The sequence below is a fragment of the Pseudorca crassidens genome, chromosome 9, assembly GCF_039906515.1.
Source record: "Pseudorca crassidens isolate mPseCra1 chromosome 9, mPseCra1.hap1, whole genome shotgun sequence".
NCBI lineage: Eukaryota > Metazoa > Chordata > Mammalia > Artiodactyla > Delphinidae > Pseudorca > Pseudorca crassidens.
In genome coordinates this window covers 7,433,391-7,452,300 of record NC_090304.1, presented here as the reverse complement: position 1 = coordinate 7,452,300, position 18,910 = coordinate 7,433,391, and the positions used below count along the sequence as shown (strand labels likewise).

General features: G+C 47.2%; 1 protein-coding gene across 8 annotated transcripts in view; it reads left to right on the top strand.

Moving 5' to 3' along the window:
• The first annotated feature begins 1,475 nt into the window (after positions 1 to 1,475).
• POLA2 (DNA polymerase alpha 2, accessory subunit) overlaps positions 1,476 to 18,910 on the top strand; it is a 25,942-nt gene continuing 8,507 nt past the window's right edge. For 2 of the 8 annotated variants that reach the window (XM_067748385.1, XM_067748384.1), the window contains exons 1-11: positions 1,848 to 2,334; positions 3,963 to 4,205; positions 5,801 to 5,925; positions 6,438 to 6,529; positions 6,745 to 6,802; positions 10,284 to 10,390; positions 12,605 to 12,798; positions 13,422 to 13,510; positions 14,760 to 14,915; positions 15,836 to 15,898; positions 16,582 to 16,624. In XM_067748385.1, the coding sequence (XP_067604486.1) occupies positions 4,100 to 4,205; positions 5,801 to 5,925; positions 6,438 to 6,529; positions 6,745 to 6,802; positions 10,284 to 10,390; positions 12,605 to 12,798; positions 13,422 to 13,510; positions 14,760 to 14,915; positions 15,836 to 15,898; positions 16,582 to 16,624 (1,033 nt within the window). In that variant the 5' untranslated portion in view covers positions 1,848 to 2,334; positions 3,963 to 4,099. Of the gene's footprint in view, positions 2,335 to 3,962; positions 4,206 to 5,610; positions 5,693 to 5,800; positions 5,926 to 6,437; positions 6,530 to 6,744; positions 6,803 to 8,160; positions 8,328 to 10,283; positions 10,391 to 12,604; positions 12,799 to 13,421; positions 13,511 to 14,759; positions 14,916 to 15,835; positions 15,899 to 16,581; positions 16,625 to 18,910 lie in introns of those variants that run through there. The other 6 variants (XM_067748387.1, XM_067748386.1, XM_067748390.1 and 3 more) reach the window with 5 other exon arrangements.

The following is an 18,910-nucleotide window of genomic DNA, read 5'->3' as shown; positions in this document are numbered from 1 at the left end:
CTTTGACTATCAACCCCCATCACCCACCTCCAAATAATAAGAGACAGCTAAATGATTCATTAAAGGAAAGAGAAGGGGGTCAGTGTCATACTTAGCCTATTTGACACACAGAACAGATGACTTTTTAACTCTCTCTCCTCTTTATGAGACTATTTTGGTAATTATCATGAAATGAAGCTATACCCAATATTGAAGACATTACATATTTCAAAATAGATCATGTCTTTGTTCCAGTAACTTCCTCTTTTGCTTTTTTTCTTTGTTGTGCTCTATTGGGCCAATGTCTTTTCCTGTTGGAACAGTGCCCTCTTCACATGCTATAAAGGGATTCTGCAGATGTAGTTATGTCCCCAAATCAGTTGACCTTAAGAAAGCGACATTATCAATGTGGTCCTAACCTAATAACATGAGCCCATTAAAAGCAGTGTCTCTGGCTGGTAGAAGAAACCTCTAGAAAGGAATGCAACTTAGCTGACACTTTGATTTCAGCCTTACTGAGAACCCAGACATGCTGTGCCCAGACTTCTGACCTACAGATCTGTGGGCTAATAAATGAATGTTGTTTTATGCCACTAAATTTGTGATAAATTATTACATAGCAATAGAAAACAAATATACGCTCTACTGCCCATACCCAGGTAGACTGCTCCCACCCTCTGCCCTTGGTACCCACCAGTAAGAAGCCTTAGGGGAATGTAAGGTGGTTTTCCCTCTCCAGCCCTCCCCCAACTGTGGTTAGTATGCAGACTACCCCCTGTTTCACACGGCTGGACTGAGGCCAAGACAGGGCTCTGCCTGGCTCTTCCTCCCTCATCTCATGTCCTGAGGTGCCCGCTAAGTCTCTTTAGTGCAGTCGTGAGAATCACTGCTGTAGTGATACCCCATACTTTCCTACCTTTGGATGCTGTTTCCATTTTTTAATTGTACTTTTTTATCGTAAATTAAAAAACGAAGAGCATCTTTGTTCATAAAACTTTGAATTTTGGCTGGTTTTCTTAGGATAAGAAATGCTGAGTCAAGGCGGATGAACATTTTTAAGGCTCCTGACATACACCGCCGAAGTTTTCTAGAGACTCTACCCATCTACCATCCCATTAGTCAAGTATGATGCCTAAGGTTATTTTATCTAAGCTGAAGCAGTGGAGATTTTGGGTCAAAGAATTAGGAGATATTTCGGGGGAAGACCCTCTTCTCATTTTACCTCTGAACTCTCTCCCCCTTAGGGACCCATCTTCACTCCCAAGCTTCCAGTCGCCTAATGGGAACCGCTACCTAGAAATTCCAAAGGCACCCAAACTTGATATGTCCAAAACCAAATCATTTCTGTCACGTTTCCACCTCTTTTCCACTGAAATGCTCCAGATCCAGAAAACTGACCTATCGCTGTGGCTGAGACCACGGTGGTAACCATGACGATAACCATGGCAACCAGATTCCCTAACGAAGTCACACGGAGTGCAGACATGAAGCAGGAGACACAGAGGGACGACAAGCCCGTCCTCTCCCGCGTTGGGCACAAAATGGGACATTTAAGGGCATATACACGACAGCGCCTGCGCACCAAGGCACGGAACGAAAGGGTGACGAACATACGTCACGGAGTTTCGCGAAGCCCGGAAGTCAAGGCATCGGCGGCTGGTGCAGAACCGCGGTTTCGGTTCCGGGAGTCCGGGTTTTTGTGCGCCCAGGCCTTGCTTTCGCGCCCGGCTGGGGATAACTGCGCAGCCGCCGTAGGGCGGGCCGACCGCCAGGCGCGGGCGCGCGAGCGGGCGCGCAGGCGTTTGTGCGCACGCGCCCTCGGACGCGCGTGCGCGCGTATAGTCCGGGAACTGGGAACAGGAAGCAGAGGGGAAGGGGTGGGGTTGAACCCGGGTCTCGCGCATGCGGGCGGCATACAAAGCATTTGGCGGGTTTTTCCGGGCTGCTCTGCTCTAATCCCGTCTTGAGATGTTCAGTGGTGGCTTTTAGGAAGCTGGACGTTCTCCCCAGGAGAACGACTTCTCAAGATTTCTGCTCTCTTCCTTCAGGCGTTTGGGGGCTTCAAGAAAAAGAAAACGTGTTTCTCCGTGACTGACGGCTGGGGCCTTCCGACGGCCTGAGGTCTTGGGCCATTTGGTCACTCTCCGTCTCGGTCCCTCGGAGGGTGAAAGGATCAGAGGGACCTCGTCCTGCTCATCGATCTCCACGCCTGTGGGTTTCTTGGCGTCAGGTCGGAGCTGGGTGGGCCCCGGCCCCGGCCCTCCTCCTGGGTCATCATGGCCGTGTCCGCCCAGCTCTTGGTGGAGGAGTTGGAGATCTTCGGCCTAGAATGCGAGGAGGCTCTGGTTGAGAAGTGTGAGTCCCTTGCCCCCTCCCTGGACCCCAGCCCAGGTTCACGGTCCCGCTCGGTTCCGAGGTTCACCTCCCCTAGATGGGGCTTCTCCGTGTTTGTGAGATGAGTTAAACTGAGTATTGAGATTTGGGATGTGAGGACTGTGAAACGCTCACAGGGTACGGCGCGGATTTCCAAATCAAAAATAAGAATATGAAGAGCGATTTTAAATCGGCGCAGTCTCACTGAGTTTTGAAAATGCTTAAAGCTCAATAACAAAGCAAGAGATGTTGGGGTTTTGAAAAGTAGCTTTTTATTCCTGGCTCCTCCCTTTCCAGCCTACACCTAAACTTCTGCTGAAGCATCACTTCTCATCAAAACTGTTGGTGGTCTGTGCAAATATGAGTCCCTTGAGGTGGGTTCCTAAAATTGAATTTTAGCTTTGGAAGGAACTTTAAGGAGCTTCTCAGCTGTTTACAGATGGAGAAACAAATAAGGAGAGTTAATTGCCTGAGCTGGTCTGTGAACCAGGTCTCCTGTGCCCGAGTCTGGTGCTGCGTTGTATTGGTCCATCGTATCGGTCAGGGTCTGGGGCAGTGTAAGGAGTTGTTGGAAGCAAAGTCTTTGGAGGTGTGGACAGTCTCAGTTTTAGAAGCAGGGTGATTGTGCACCTGCCTTAATCATTCATCAGCATATTGAACTTTCTAAATATATAAAACCAGGATGCAAACGTGGTAATTTATGAGAGACCAGAATACTCCAAGTTTTTATCTCCAGGGCATTCTCTTCCTAACAGGAGACTTGAATGAGAAAGCCAATCATAGTCAGAAATTTATTTGGTGAGCCTGAAATCGAAACAAGAGAATTTATAAAGGCTTCCATCTCATGTAGGGCTACATTGGCAGTGCTGTTGGAATTCTAGACTTGGAATTCATAATTGCTAACCTCGCTGGGACTTTAATATTGCCTGACAGTCATACCATATTTCCCTGGTCTGTTCACCCTGAGTCTCCTATGATTATTCGTCACCTGCCGCGCCTTTAACGACCTTCTGTCCCACTCTCACTCTCAGCCGACGAACTTACTTCCTGTTTTGCTGAGAAGAATAGAAGGAATTAGAAAACTTCTTTAAGCCCCCCCCATTACTTCTTCCCACTGACCTGTGTCTGTGCCATATTCCTTGCCTCCTCCCATTACAGTAAATAAATTCTCCATATTCCTGGCAAAAGCCACATGCTCCACTTGAGTCCTAAATCCCATTCCTTCTCCTCCTCAAGGACATCACTCTAATAATTCTCCCCTTATTTTCCGTTTTTCTCTCTATAAGGTTTTTTTTCCTAATAGCCTAGGAATGTGACTCTTAGACTCCCTCCGTTTAAATACTCCATTGTCCTGCCTTCCCACTCCAGTTATCTTCTCCCAGTTACAACAAACCTCCTCCTCAGGATTACCTGTTCTTCAAATTTTTCCTCTTTAAGCCCACTTCAGTCAGCTTTTTCATCCCCACCACTTCACTGAAATTGCTCCTCTCAAGGTCACCGACGACCTTCACCTAAAGCCAGGGATGCATTTTCAGTCTTCGTTTGGATGAATAGCAGCATTTGATGCCATTTATCATGTCCTCTCCTTTAAAACACGTTTTTTCTCATAGCTGCTTGGATGCTCCTCCCAGGTGTTCTCTACCATGCGTGTCACCTCCTCTCAGCCTTTGCGGATTCACCCGCATCCTGAGCCCCGAGATGCGCTCGGCTTCTTGGTGATCTCACCTGGTCTCCTGGGTTTACATTCATGTGTTTGCTGATGACTTCCAAATTATATCTCAGCCCAGACCTTTTGCCTGATCTGCGGGCTGGTCTGCCTCCTAGGTGTCCCCAGCTGGATGTCTCATCGGCATGTAAACCCCACGTGTCTAAAGCTAAGCTCCTGCTTCCTCTCCTCATAGTTCCTCCTGCTGTCTCCCCAGCTCAGTTAACTGCCCCCTTCCAGGTGCTCAGGCTAAACCCACAGCATCATCCTTGTCGCCTTTCTCTCTTCACACCCCATATCCAGTCAGCAAATCCCACTGGCTTTACCTTCAAAGCGTTTCCCACCTAGAGTCCAACCACTTCTCCCCCTCGTCCACTGCCACCACCTTGATCCAAGCCACCATCATCTCTCACCTGGACTTTGCCATGGTTCTCTTAATTGGTCCCCCTGATTCTGCCCTTGTCCCCTTCAGTCTGCTTAACACAGCAGCCAGGGTGACCCTGTTGAGTGGAAGTCAGATCGTGTTACTGCTCTGTTCAAACCCTCTGGTGATTTCTTGGCTTGCTCAATAATTACAGTGGCCAACGGTCTGCACCCCCTTCACCCTTTCAACTCATCTTCTGTCGCCTCCTTCCTCAGTGCATCCCAGCCCCAGAGGCCTTACCGATCTTGCTTCTCCCTCAGGATCTTTGCCTGAAAGCTCTTCCCCTCAACACTGTCTGACTCGCTCCTTTACTTCCTTCAAGTCCTTACTCAAATGTCACCTCCTCGGGCTTCCCTGGTGGCGCAGTGGTTGAGAGTCCGCCTGCCGATGCAGGGGACACGGGTTCGTGCCCTGGTCCGGGAAGATCCCACATGCTGCGGAGCAGCTGGGCCCGTGAGCCATGGCCGCTGAGCCTGCGCGTCCGGAGCCTGTGCTCCGCTATGGGAGAGGCCCCAACAATGAGAGGCCTGCGTACCGCAAAAAAAAAAAAAAAAAAGTCACCTCCTCAATGAAGCCTTCCCTAATCACTGGGTTTAAAATTGCCAGCCCAGGGCTTCCCTGGTGGCGCAGGGAAAAAAATTTTTTTTTAATTGCCAGCCCCTCCCCCCACTTCCCCACCCCTGTCCAAGCTTTATTTTCCTACAAAGCACATTTAATTGTCTAACGTATGTCTTTTACTTATTTGTTTTATTTTTTCATTTTTTTAAAATTATTTATTTTTGGCTGCATTGGGTCTTTGTTGCTGAACGCGGGCTTTCTCTAGTTGCGGTACACGGGCTTCTCATTGTGGTGGCTTCTCTTGTTGAGGAGCAGGGGCTCTAGGCGCGCGGGCTTCAGTAGTTCTGGCATGCGGCCTCACTAGTTGTGGCGCGCGGGCTCTAGAGTGCAGGCTCAGTAGTTGTGGCACGCGGGCTCAGTAGTTGTGTTACACGGGCTTAGTTGCTCCGTGGCATGTGGGATCTTCCCAGACCAGGGCTCGAACTCATGTCCCCTGCATTGGCAGGCAGATTCCCAACAACTGAGCCACCAGGGAAGCCCTACTTATTTGTTTTCTGTTTCCCCTCCATAGTGAGCTGCGTTAAGGACAAAGGTGCGTCTCTTTTTGTTCACTGCTGTGTCCTTGGGCCTCGAACAGTGCCTGTCCCTAGTAGGTGCTGAATAAATTTTGATTGAATTTAAGTAGAGGATTATTTTCACTTTTCAAGATGAAAGCTGCAAGCAATGAACTAAGTTCTTACGTGTCTAATTTCCCCCTGCAGTGATAGAGCTGTGTGTTCTGTATGGACAGAATGAGGAGGGAATGGCTGGCGAGCTTATAGCCTTCTGCACCAGCACACGTAAAGACTGCCTCACCTCAGAGACCCTAAACTCTTTTGAGCACGAGGTAAGAACAAACTAAAAAAAAAAGAAAAGAGAAGAAAAAAGAACAAACTGTAGGCAAACTGATAACGTAACTCTCCGTGTCTACTCAGTCGGGAGACAGTGCACTGTATTGAGAAGAGTGTGGGCTTTGGAGTCGGGCCTGGATTTCAGTCCCAGTGTGAGCTTGGACCAACTAACCTAATGGCTCCGAGCCTCAGTTTCCTCTCCTCTCAGTGGTTCTCTTGCTCTGTACTTTTTATGGTTATTGAATGAAATAAGAATGGATGTAAATCACCTAAAACTGTCTTCAACAAATAATTGGTGTTAATATTAGAACTGTTATGTGTTGAAGGGAAACAGTCACAGGTAAAGTCTTTAATTTTTGGTCTATCATGCATCTTCTGCATTCTTCCTTTGAGGAATTTTATATCTTTGATTATGTTTCAAATGCCCATTATTACCTCATGGCTGTGGGGAACGCCTCCTCTATTACCTGACTATGGAATAATATATTCATTATCTTTTCTTCCTCAGTTTCTGAGCAAAAGATTGTCCAAAGCCAGGCTCAGTGCCTCCAAGGACAGTGGGCACGCGGGAGCCAGAGACATCGTTTCCATACAAGAGCTGTATCCTTTTCTGATCAAGGCCTTTGCATCAAACCACATATTGTATTTCATCATTTGTCTATCGTTATTGTTGTCACTGCATTATTGTTATCTGTTGCATGTATAATTTTAGAAACAAGCAACAAATGTAACTAATACTCAGGTTTCTTTTTTGATCAACCCTTGCCTTAGATTTTGGGTGGAAGTTTATTGTTTCTCTTAACCAGTGTTCTTAGAATTGAAGTGGAGGAGGAAGAGGAGACCCTCTTGAATGCTTACACCACACCCTCTAAGGTGCGTGTGCCGTGTTTGGAAATTGCATTCTACACATAGCATTTTTTTCTTTAGTCTAAAAATATCAGCACAGCGTTTGAAGTTCTAAGGGAGAAAATTCACCACTCATACAGTTTCCTGCTCTACTTCCACTTATGCATCTTCCTTTCCGATCACTTGCATAGATGTTTATGCATGATGGCAGTCCTCGTGGACACATGGTTGTCCTGCTTTCTTCAGTTATCATATCATAAAATTTTTATAAATGCAATTTCTCCATAATTACTCTTTTTTAATGGTTGCCTAATTTTGTATCAAGTGGACTGTAACTGAATGATCCGACTTGGGTGTTGGACCCCAGTGTGAGAGGTGGAGTAGGGCAGTGGAAAAGCATTGCCCTCCATGCCTGAGTCAGAGACCTCGGTGACCTTGAGTGAGTTGCTTTTATCTCTCTGAGCTGCCTTTTCCTTTCCTTTAAAATCAGGATCCATTCATTCACTTATTGAGCAGCTACTATATGCCAGGCACTGGGTGAACTGGTGAATGAAACAGGTTTGGGTGTGCTCTGCCCTCAAGAAGCTGGCAGCCAGCGCCGATAATATCTCCTATCTCAGAGGGCTTGAAAATTAAATGAATGTGTAAAGCGCCAAGCCCAAAGCAATGTATTCAGTAATATCAATAGTAGTTACTCTTTATAGAAAATATGTTTGTGGAAATCCTTAACCAGGGAGTAAGCCTTAATCTTTCAAAGTAAATTACATTGTAAGAAAGGAGGTGAATAGTTTAGGTGCGCCTGTCCAGAGCAAGAAAGCGAAAATGTTCACAGTGTTCTGCAGGACTGACTCATGGTAATTCAGCTCTCAGTAGACTGATGCATAAGTCAGATGCCAATTTACTTAATTTACTGTTGACGTATACACCCTTCTGATGGCTGAAATACCATATCAAGGACACCCCATTCCTGCTACAAAAGTACCTAAGAGGCTCAGTCACGGATTAAAATTTGTGACCCTGGAATCAGAGCTGAGAGAGTTGGGTTGAAATGAGCAAACAATTTGAAATATGTGTCTGAAGCTCAGAGGAGAGGCAGAATGGGGCTGGGCTAGAAACAGGAAAAATGCTTAGAACAGTGCCCATCACACAGAAACTGTCAGACATCAGTGGCAGCATGATGACAGAGTCAGAGCCAAGCCTTGGCCTTTCCCACCCAAACAGTGCCCGTGTCAGATCTTAGGGGCAGCGGTGCCCCTGTTACAGAGGTGAATATGTCAGTGGTCTTAGCTTGTCACCATTAAATATTTGGCTTGTGCAATTGACAGCTACAGTTTTGCTCCCATGCTTACCATAAATCTTGGCTCTCCACATGTCCTTCCTGCCAGGGAGAGATGCATTCGCCTGAGGATTTGAAGTTCCCATGATGTCGGCATTATGATTCTAATAAGTGAATAAGCTGGCATCCTTGGCTACAATTTGGGTTCCTGTGTGGTGTGAGGATATGCTCACCCCAGGATGTGAGACTGTGGTCCCTCGGTATTTCTCATTACAGGTGAATGAACTGGCACGTAGTATTAGTGAGTCTCCTGAGCTTGGTTAGAGGGAGCGCACCCCCAAGGAGCGTAGCTGGAGCTGGTTTGCTGACACAATCAGGTTTCACCGCAAGGTCTGAGGATGAGAGCCACGAGGCTCTGCTCTCTCCCAGAGTCCCATCCTCTGTCCATGTCCTGGGAGACCTAGAGTTCTGTAGCCCACTGTATATTGAAGGGTCTTTGGGGGAAATAGTTTGAGAAAATATATCAAAACCATAAAATCTTTACCATCCTATGGCCCAATAATCGTCCCTAGTAAGAGTCTCCCCTAAAAAAATAATCCAGGGCTTCCCTGGTGGCGCAGTGGTTGAGAGTCCGCGTGCCGATGCAGGGGACACGGGTTCGTGCCCCGGTCCGGGAAGATCCCACATGCCGCGGAGCAGCTGGGCCCGTGAACCATGGCTGTTGAGCCTGCGCGTACGGAGCCTGTGCTCCGCAACGGGAGAGGCCATAACAGTGAGAGGCCCGCGTACCGCAAAAAAAAAAACAAAACAAAAAGACAAATCCAAATTCTAGGAAAAGCTGTGTGTGTGAAAATGGGCATCTCAGCATTATTTATAGTCACCAGAAATTACAAATGCACCCAGAAATAGAGAAGTAGTTAAGTAAATTATTGTATATCAGTTCAATCAACACAGCTACTAGAAAGGATGAAGATTGTGACAATGTGGGAAAATGCTCATAATTAATATAGAGCAAAAAATTCAGTGTATGTATTACTTAAGTGAAGGTTCATATTCAAAATAAGATTACAACTATTAGGATTTTTTTAATTGGAAAAATATTGAAATACTAGGAAGGAATATTTTTATTATTTATTTATTTATTTTTTGCGGCACGCCTCTCACTGTTGCAGCCTCTCCCGTTGCGGAGCACAGGCTCCGGACGTGCAGGCCCAGCGGCCATGGCTCACGGGCCCAGCCGCTCCGCGGCATGTGGGATCCTCCCAGACCGGGGCACGAACCCGTGTCCCCTGCATCAGCAGGTGGACTCTCAACCACTGCGCCACCTGGGAAGCCCTAGGAAGGAATATTTTTAAATGGCTCTTGTATAAGGGTGGTAGCATAAGGGTCTTTTTAAAATCTAGTTTCCATTCCAGCTCCTTAATGGTGGTTTTGAATCCTTTCTCTCCCATCTGTTCGTCGTCACCCCTGTAGGCAGCTTTGGTGGCATAACTTAAACCTGCAGCCAGGAGGAGCCCAAGGATAGGGGAATGTCTGCAGACTAGCTGGCCGCCTGGTTGCCGTCCAGGCAAGGATTTTGTCATTCCTCAGCCACAGTTGGTCGTCCCAGACTCTGGGGAGCAATGGATCTCGGGATTTGGGGGTTTCACCCTCTGCTCTGGGTATCTCTGGATTCTTGATGAGCAAAACCCAGAAAACAGAAGTGACCATCAGTGAGGCATTTGCTAAGTCCTCTCCAAGTGTGAGCTCACTCGTTATCTGCCTGGAGTCACTCCCTTCTTTAATTTTGAAAATGCGTGGTAGACTTTGCCAAAATAAATAGTAACATGGTCCCATCCCTTGTCAGGAAAATGTGTCCACGCAGGTCAGAACCGTATGCATAGCAAAACTCACAGCTGTTGTAAAGCAAAGAGAGGTGGGGAAGGAAAGTGAACACGCGAGTGATTTGAGAGGACAGATCGCCTGCTTGGCAATCCTTTTTGGGGAATGTTGGCGTTTGTTTCATAATTGCCTCCCAAATGGAGACATGATACTGATGAATACTGGGTTACAGTTGACGAGGATTTCTCTCTGAGATTATACTTAGAAAATGGGGCCTTAAGAAGAAAACCAACCCTATCCTATCTGTGCCCTTCATTCGGGCACCGTTCTCCCTTTCTTCCTAAGGAACTGTACACTTAATTAGCAGCCTGGATCTAGAGTGACTGGGCTCTTTTCCTCTTTTGTTTCTAGGGTTCTCAGAAGCGAGCTATCACCACTCCGGAAACCCCCCTCACAAAAAGGAGTGTGTCTACTCGAAGCCCCCATCAGCTCCTGTCACCATCAAGTTTCTCTCCAAGGTATGGCTCATAATTAATTCAGCTGCCCAACAGCAGGCCTGCCCTTCCCTTTCTCTGGTTTCTAGTGGCGGCTGACACTACAGCATGACTGAATGAATATGAGTGGACTGTTACCTCTGCAGTGAGCTGGCTGGAAAGCCTATGGCTCTCTGCCCTCCCTGCTCTCTTGTCCTGTGTGGAAAATTACTGTTTCTTACGGTAATTAAGGGAACTCACTTTCTACCTGCTTTTCTGTGGCTCATTTCCTAGATCAGGAACTGATATCTTCTACTGAAAACAACCTGTCTATTCAGAAGTTGGGAGGCCTTTGAGTCTTGCCAGTAGAGGCAAATAGGTTTCCACCTGCTTCTGTTAGTTCGTGTGTTGTTGGGTTTTTTTTTTAATCTGAAGTATTTATTTTTAAAAAAGAAAAGCACGTATCTTTGTTCATAATGTTGCGTAACCTGTTCTTTGTCCCTCACTCGGGTTACAATTAGTTTCTGAGAGTTTTCTTGTCACTGTGAATCTACACCAGCTTAATTGGTATTTTATCCCTGCTGCCACCTCTGCACATAAATCCACAAAGATCACATGTGACTTTTGGAAATCCATAAATGACATGTCTTATGTGAGAGAATTCCATAGATGAGAGCTCTACTGAGGAGGAGAAAGGCGCTGCCACATCAGGATGAGGCAAAGGAACAGTAATGTTAACCAGTTAGGGAAACACTTGGCTGCTAGGAGTCACTTCTTCTAGACGGAGCAGAGCTTAAGACTTTCTAGCCCTGTCACATTAGAAAGGAGATGATAGGGAATTCCCTGGCGGTCCAGTGGTTAGGACTTGGTGCTTTCACTGCCGTGGTCCTGGGTTCAATCCCTGGTCGGGGAACTAAGATCCCGCAAGCCACGCGTCATGGCCAAAAAATATTAAAAAAAGAAAAGAAAGGAGGTGATAGCCGTCATTCAAGCTGAACGGTGGTTGGATTCTGAGGGACGATTTGACTTTAGTGTGGTCCACTCCTGCTTTCGGGAGTTCTCAAACGGGCTTCCGAAGTGAGCTTTCCAGACTTAGAAGGGCATCTTTGGATGCACAGAGATGGTTGGTGTGGTGTACAGAGATGGTTCTCATAGGTGCTGGCACCATGACAGCAGTTCTATCCTCTCAGCAAGCAAGGCTTTGCAACTCGTAGATCTGTCTACAGCTGACGCCCTGTGAGCGACTCCCTGCATTAAAGGGCCGGCTGTAACGCCCACCCCATGGAGCTTCACAGGGAGGAGCTCGGAGCAGTCGGCGATGTGCTGCCTAGTCATTTTTTAATGCACGCCATTTTTTAATGCAAGCTGACATTAGAAACTGGCTTTGTAATTTATGAAAGTAACTTCTAAATTATTCAGGTAGAGGCAGCATTGGAGATAGAGGTAATTAATGAAGCTCGCTTTCTGTAGCCTCCCTGGGAAGGAGGAACTGGTAGCACCCATTGCAACAGTGCCCCCATAGAACTTGTTCCTGCAGAGTTTCGGAACATTAAATGAAGCCTGTTTTAATTGGACCTCTCTCTACGCCGTGTTCATGACCAAAGGGTTAGAAGACCTCACTGTCCTCTAAGCAGATCAGCAATACCTGTGTGTCCTTGGAGGTGGAATTTATCAGTCAGTGAGTGGAAATACGAGAACTTGTCCGTTGAGACTCGGAGAATGGGAGTGTTTGTTCACCAGCTGACAGAACTCGTTATGCGTCCACCTGCAGAGACACTGGGGAAAGCTGATTCATTTCATTTAACTTCACTTCATTGCTGTTTCTACCTTGAACTGTGTCGTGAGGTCTTAGGTGTATGCACGGCAACTTTTGGCTTATCCACAGTTCCAGGCTCTGATGATGTTCTAACAAACGCTGAAAATTCATAAGAAGAAAATAGTACTCGGAACTTGCTTTTTAATCAATTCAGAGTTTGGGTTTTGTTTTACTTTGTTTAGTTTTAAGCCAGGAGAAGACCTTTTAAAATGTGTCCTTGCATCTAAACTCCTCTGAACACGTTTGGTGTTCCTCAACCCCCTCGTTCCTGAAATTCCTTAAAGGTCCAGAATGTCCAACCCCATTAAGCTGATTAGGTTTATAAAATGTGAGGCCAGCCTGGCGCTCCTCCAAATCTCCATTTTCAAGAGGCAGCCTCATCCTATTCCTCTCTCCTTTTAGGTATGAACACACTAACACTAATGTCTTTTGCTTCCAATTAGTGCTACTCCCTCTCAGAAATACAGCTCGAGAAGTAACCGAGGAGAAGTGGTTACCTCCTTTGGCTCAGCACAGGTGATGTCTTGGTCCGGGAGAGAAGGCGCCAGTAACATCAGCGTGAAGGTCTTGGGGTATCCAGAGCCACTAACCGGGAGCTACAAATCCATGTTTCAGAAGCTCCCAGACATTCGAGAAGGTAATTGTTTTTCTCTTTGAAATTCTGGAGGATATAAAACCACCCAGAAGGGTCTCGAGTCAGTAACAAAGCTTCAGCTAGGCTGGTAGAACAAGTTTCAAGGTTGCCTTTGATAGATGTCCTCCGGGTGCCCCTATTAGTAACAGGATATGAGATGATAACTCTCAATATTTCTCCCAAATCACATCACTTTGCTAAAGAGAAAGCACATAACCATTTCCCAGTAACAACCACTTGAACTGTGTAAAGAAAGCCAATTAAAGTGTTAAAGGAAGCAAAGACATTTATGGCTTCTTCCTTGTGAAGAATGGAAGGCTTTCCAGGTTGGGCTTGGCTTCCTCTAAACCTCCCTGACGACCTGAGTGAGAGGAAGGCTAGGGTGGGAGCCGGACTGCCTCTGGGATTGTGCCGCGTGACCCCCTGTGGCCAAATGGAAGGCCGGGCTCAGCAGCCCAACATCGGGAAATTGGCTCGGCCTTCAGAAAGTTACGCACTGGCCAGTGTCCTAGGCATCCTTCCTGCTTCTGTAAAATGACGGACTTTAATGTTTTACAAGGTGCTATGTTTTCTCTTCTTGGCAAGTAAACTGTCTTAAACACACTTTCTGCCCTCTGGGATTTCAGTTCTGACCTGTAAGATAGAAGAACTTGGCAGTGAGCTCAAGGAGCATTACAAGATTGAGGCTTTTACTCCTGTTCTAGTCACAGCACAAGTAAGAGTTATTCTAATAATCTTTCCTGAATGATATTGTTTTTTTAAATCGATGAAAAAGCAGCCTCCTGCTTCCTTTTCACTGATCGTCTACCTTCTAGTTAGAACATCTATCTGGGATGAATTTGGTAAAATGGGTTATAAGTGCTCTCTGGTTTTGTGACCAGAGAAAATCATTTCCTTTGCACTTGTATTAGAGTCTTGCATGTAAACAAAGATTGAGGGATTCAAGCATTCAAGTATCAGGATATGAGGACAGCAGCAAGGTGAGGATCTCCAGAAACGGTGACTCACAGTCTCTCCCCTTCTCTGGCCTCTGTCATTAGGGACCAAGTGTTGCCAATCGTGTCTTTATGTCATAGTTTAATCTGGCACGTGCACCAGTGCTTTCTCTCTAGAACGTACTTTAAGGGGAGATGTGTTCTCAAAGATTCTTTATGGTACCTCTGTCATGTGTTTGCATTCAGAGAAGAATGGCCAGTTGGGGAAGATAGGCAAAACCATGTCATATAAGGAAGTTTGGGGGAATTTGGGAGGAAGTAGTGGAGGGGAGGCTGGGATGTACGATCTCGTGGGGAAAGATTAGACTTCCTCAGTTTGCCCCCGGGAGTGGGAACAGGATAGAGGAAGCCACAGAGAGGGAAATTTCAGCTCAGTTTAACGAAGAACTTCCTGTTAAGAGGCACTCTGGTGTGTGGTTCAGGATATGGCCCTGGAGCCGAACTTCTGGGCTTCAAACCCAGGCTTCTCCCACTGTTTGACCTTGACTAAATTATCTAACCTTTCTGTTACTGGTTTTTCTCATCTGTAATATGGATGCAGTAATAGTATCCACCTTCGGTTGTTGTGAGGATTAAATGAGTTAATACACGTAAGCCTTTAGAACGGTGCCTGCTGTTTAGTGAGCTCAGTAAATGAGAGCTTTTGTTAACGGTTATCCAGGGGTGCGGTGCATGGGCTGCTGGGGGTGGCAAGGGGGCAAGTTCCCCTTAACTAGAGATGCTCTGGCTCAGGCAGCCACTTAGAGGGGCTCAAGCATTAGGTGGTGGGCAGACTAGATGCCTTTTAAGGGTCCTTCCACCCCAAGGAGCCAGTGATGATGTTTGTGGTCACCTCAGGCTCAAAATGATGCCCCGACAAAAAAAAACATGTGTTGTTGTTTTGAAAAGGTCTGTGTCCCTCTTCATTACGTTGACCAGATTTTGAGCTCCTGTCCCAAAGACTGTCATTCTTATGTGTACCTTCGGCAGGAGCCCGTCACCCTGCTGGGCCAGATTGGCTGTGACAGCAACGGGAAGCTGAACCACAAGTCGGTGATTCTTGAGGGAGATCGGGAGCATTCCTCAGGCGCTCAGATTCCAGTGGATCTATCTGAGCTCAAAGAGTATTCTCTGTTTCCTGGACAGGTGAGATCAGGGGCATCTCCCACTGGGCACGGGCGTGCTTGTTTGCTCCGTAGTGTGTGTAGAGGGCTGTGGCTCCAAGAGTGAGCGTTTCGTCGCTGGCCAGCTGCCCCTCGCTTTTGACGTCTGATGCCGTGAGGTGTAGCTGGAGCTCAGGCCCAAGAGGGGACACCAGTGTAGGGATTTCAACCTTCCCCCATATGCTCGGACCTTAGCTCTGGGATCTGCTGCCAGGTTCAAACCCCAGTTCCACCCCACAAGGCGGGTGATTACAGAGATATTACTAACCTCTCAAAACCAGAGTATCCTTGCCTGTGAAATGGGGATGATAATTCCTACCTCACAGGAGAGGTAAAATGAGGTCACCCATGTAAAGTACAATTATTATTACGCCAACATAACCCCCTTGGTTTGTTTTCTAGAAAAATACCCCCAAGTTTACAATTATAGAATGAGAGTAGCTGGACAATACTTCTTTTTTTTCTGGCTACGTTGGGTCTTCGTTGCTGCGTGTGGGCTTTCTCTAGTTGCGGCGAGCAGGGGCTACTCTTCCTTGTGGTGCGCGGGCTTCTCATTGCGGGGGCTTCTCTTGCTGCGGAGCACGGGCTCTAGGCATGCGGGCTTCAGTAGTTGCGGCACGCGGTCTCAGTAGTTGAGGTGTGCGGGCTCAGTAGTTTTGGCTTGCGGGCTCTAGAGTACAGGCTCAGTAGTTGTGGTGCACGGGCTTAGTTGCTCCGCGGCATGTGGGATCCTCCCAGACCAGGGCTCGAACCCGTGTCCCTTGCATTGGCAGGTGGATTCTTAACCACTGCACCACCAGGGAAGTCCTGGACAATACTTTTAACTCTATCAGAGTATAACTTATTCCAGACCTCCCGTTCATCTCCCCTGTGATGCAAGCCTGTCTGCTGCCTGTCTTTCAGGTTGTGGTTATGGAAGGAATCAACACCACTGGTAGAAAACTTGTTGCCACCAGACTCTACGAGGTACCGGTGTCCCCCCACTCCCCCCCGGTTTGCTGCAGGCAGTGTATGCGGTTCTGTCTGTCCTAGAGCCCATCCTTTGTAAGGGCCCAGTTATTTGCTTCTCAATTCTCTGTCTATAGAGTGGGACTTACCTCTAGGTCAGGGCCTCGCAAACTGTTCCCCTAAAGGGCCAGACAGTAAATATTTCAGGCTCTTGCAGGCCGTATGGTCTCTGTCACAATGTCAGCTCTGCCATCATAGCACAAAGGCAGCCATAGGCAACCCGTAAACCAACGAGTGTGCTGTGTGCTAGTAAAAGTTTACTTACAAAAACAGGCGGTAGCCAGATTTGCCCCATAGCCCGTAGCTTAGCAGTCCCTGCTCTAGCAACAGTCCTCCACAGATTTCCGAGGATGCGAGGAGAAGTAGCAGGACCCATCCTCGCCCAGCAGGACCTTGATCCTACAGGCACCTGTTTTGCTCCTGCTTTTTGCTGGGTGTTTTATGAGTTTAGCCGTGACCTTGTGCTACCCAGGTTTCTTTGCCACTCAGTAAAGAAAAATGGCAGGACCATCAACTCTGTAGGCTTTTAGCTCCAAGGGGCAAGACACCCACAAATACACCACCATTCAGTGCTCACCGCATTCCTGACCAAAGACAGTGCCGGGGGCAAAACCTCACCGTAGCTTCTCTTCTGTTTGAAGGGCGTGCCACTTCCGTTCCATCAGCCCACTGAAGAGGATGGAGGTAAACTTTGCTTCAAACATTATTTTGCTAACAATACGGGTGGAGGGTGGTGGACAAGGGTACAGGAGCGCAGTTCCTCAGGCCCCAGGGAAGCTACACGAGCTGTTTGAGAGCACCATGCCGGAGCTCCAAGGGCGACTGTGAATTGGTGGGTTCACTGGCCCTTTGTGGAAGGCCAGGGGTCTGGGCCTACATGGCTTTGTCAGCGTTATCGCCTGTGCTCTGACTCCACAAGGACTGTCGTTTAAAGACTAATGTTTAACAGGTATTTGAAGGTAGCTTTGAAAAGGGAAAAGAACAGCTATTTATTTATCTATTTAAATTTAAAAAATTTTTTTAAAGAGCAGCCATTTTTAAAAGAATTTCTGTAAATGCCATGTGATACCCTGGACTAGATCCTGGAAGAGAAAGGGGACATTAATGGGAAAACTAGTGACATTTAAATAAAGTCAGGAGTTAGCAGTAATATACCAGCATTAATTCCTTAGTTTCAACAAATGTACCATAGTTATATAAGATGCTAGCATTAACATTAGCAGATGCTGGGTGAAAGGTGTACATAGGGAACTCTGGACTATGTTTGGAACTTTTCTACAATTCTAAAGTTTTTCCAAAATAAAAAATGTATTTAAAAATTAGGCAAGTTTCTCAGAAAGCCTAGAGTTATTTGGTCACTAACCTAGATGGGAAAAGACGAACATTTTAATAAACTTTGCTTCAGAACAATTCCAAGCATTTTTGTAAGCAAAGCAGAAGACTGCTGGGGATTAGCAGGGAGATGGCTGACACTAGCACATTGTCAACACCCCCTCCACGTTAATATCGTGTGAGGTCATTCTCAGTGGCAGCCTGGAATCAGGAACGAAATCTAGGAGTTTATGACATTGCACATTCGCTCAGAAAATAAGTGTTTATGGAAGCAAGAGTGCTGGTACTGGATCGACTTCAGGTAACGAAGAAAACAGACAGGGCTGAAATGCCCAGAGCCTGAGCTGTGCCAGGGAAGCCTTTGGAAGCAGTTGAGTAGGTTGTTAACAGACAGTTTGTGAGCAGCGTCTGGGCTCACAGCACCCTGGGTGTGGACACACAGAATAGGACGTGAGCCTGGCCCTCCTGGCACTCACCGTTTACCTGGGATTGACGTCTCCTGTAGGCTCCTCAGAACCATTAGCTTTGTCCCCCGCAGCAGCACGGCACTGCTGGGTGTGGCGAGTGTTACGCTTCCCCTTGAATTCTCTGTCTCAGTTGAGTTGTTGCCACTCTGGTAGGTGAATAATGGTCCTCATTCCTGGAATATATTCCTGAACGTATTACTTTATATGGCAAAGGGGACTTTGCAGGTGTGACTGAGTTAAGGCTCTCGAGATGGGGATTGTCTAGGTGAGCTCAGTGTAATCACAGGGGTCCTGATAAGGGAGGGCAGGAGGGTGAGAGTCACAAAGATTAGAAATGTTAGGCCACTGGCTTCGAAGGTGGGGGAGGGGCCATGAGCCACGGACTGCAGGCAGCCTCTGGAAGCTGGAAAGTGCAAGAAAACAGATTCCCCTCAGAGCCTCCAGAAGGAATGCAGCCCTGCCCACCCCTTGATTTTAGGACTTCTGACCTCTAGGACTGTAAGATGATAAATGTGTATTGTTTTAAGCCGCGAAGCTTGTGGTAATTTGTTACAGCAGCCATAGGAAACTAATGAAACTGCCTGTTAAGAGGTCAGGGGGACTTCCCTGGTGGCGCAGTGTTTAAGAATCCACCTGCCGATGAAGGGGACACGGGTTCGAGCCCTGGTCCGGGAAGATCCCACATGCTGTGGAGCAACTAAGGCCATGCGCCACAACTACTGAGCCTGCACTCTGGAGCCCGTGCGCCACAACTACTGAAGCCTGTGCACCTAGAGCCTGTGCTCTGCAACAAGAGAAGCCACCGCAATGAGAAGCCCACGCACCGCAACGAAGAGTAGCCCCCGCTCGCCGCAACGTGGCCAACAAAGACCCAAAGTAGCCAAAAATAAAATTAATTAATTAAAAAAAGGAAAAAAAAAGAGGTCAGGGACCTTTGGGTTTTGTTGTTGTAAGCTACAGAACCAGGTTCAGACTAACTTAATAAAAAGAGAATTTGTTAGGGGAAATCCAGGTAGCTCACAGACTGGACAGGTGGCTGGAACAGGCTTACAACACGGATTAGGGCTTAGTAACTCGAGGTGTCCAGGTAGCAGGGAGTCCCCCGCTGTCTCTTCCAGGCATCTCTGCTGGGGTGGGTCAGCGCCAATCTTTTTCTGTCCTTGGGTAGTTC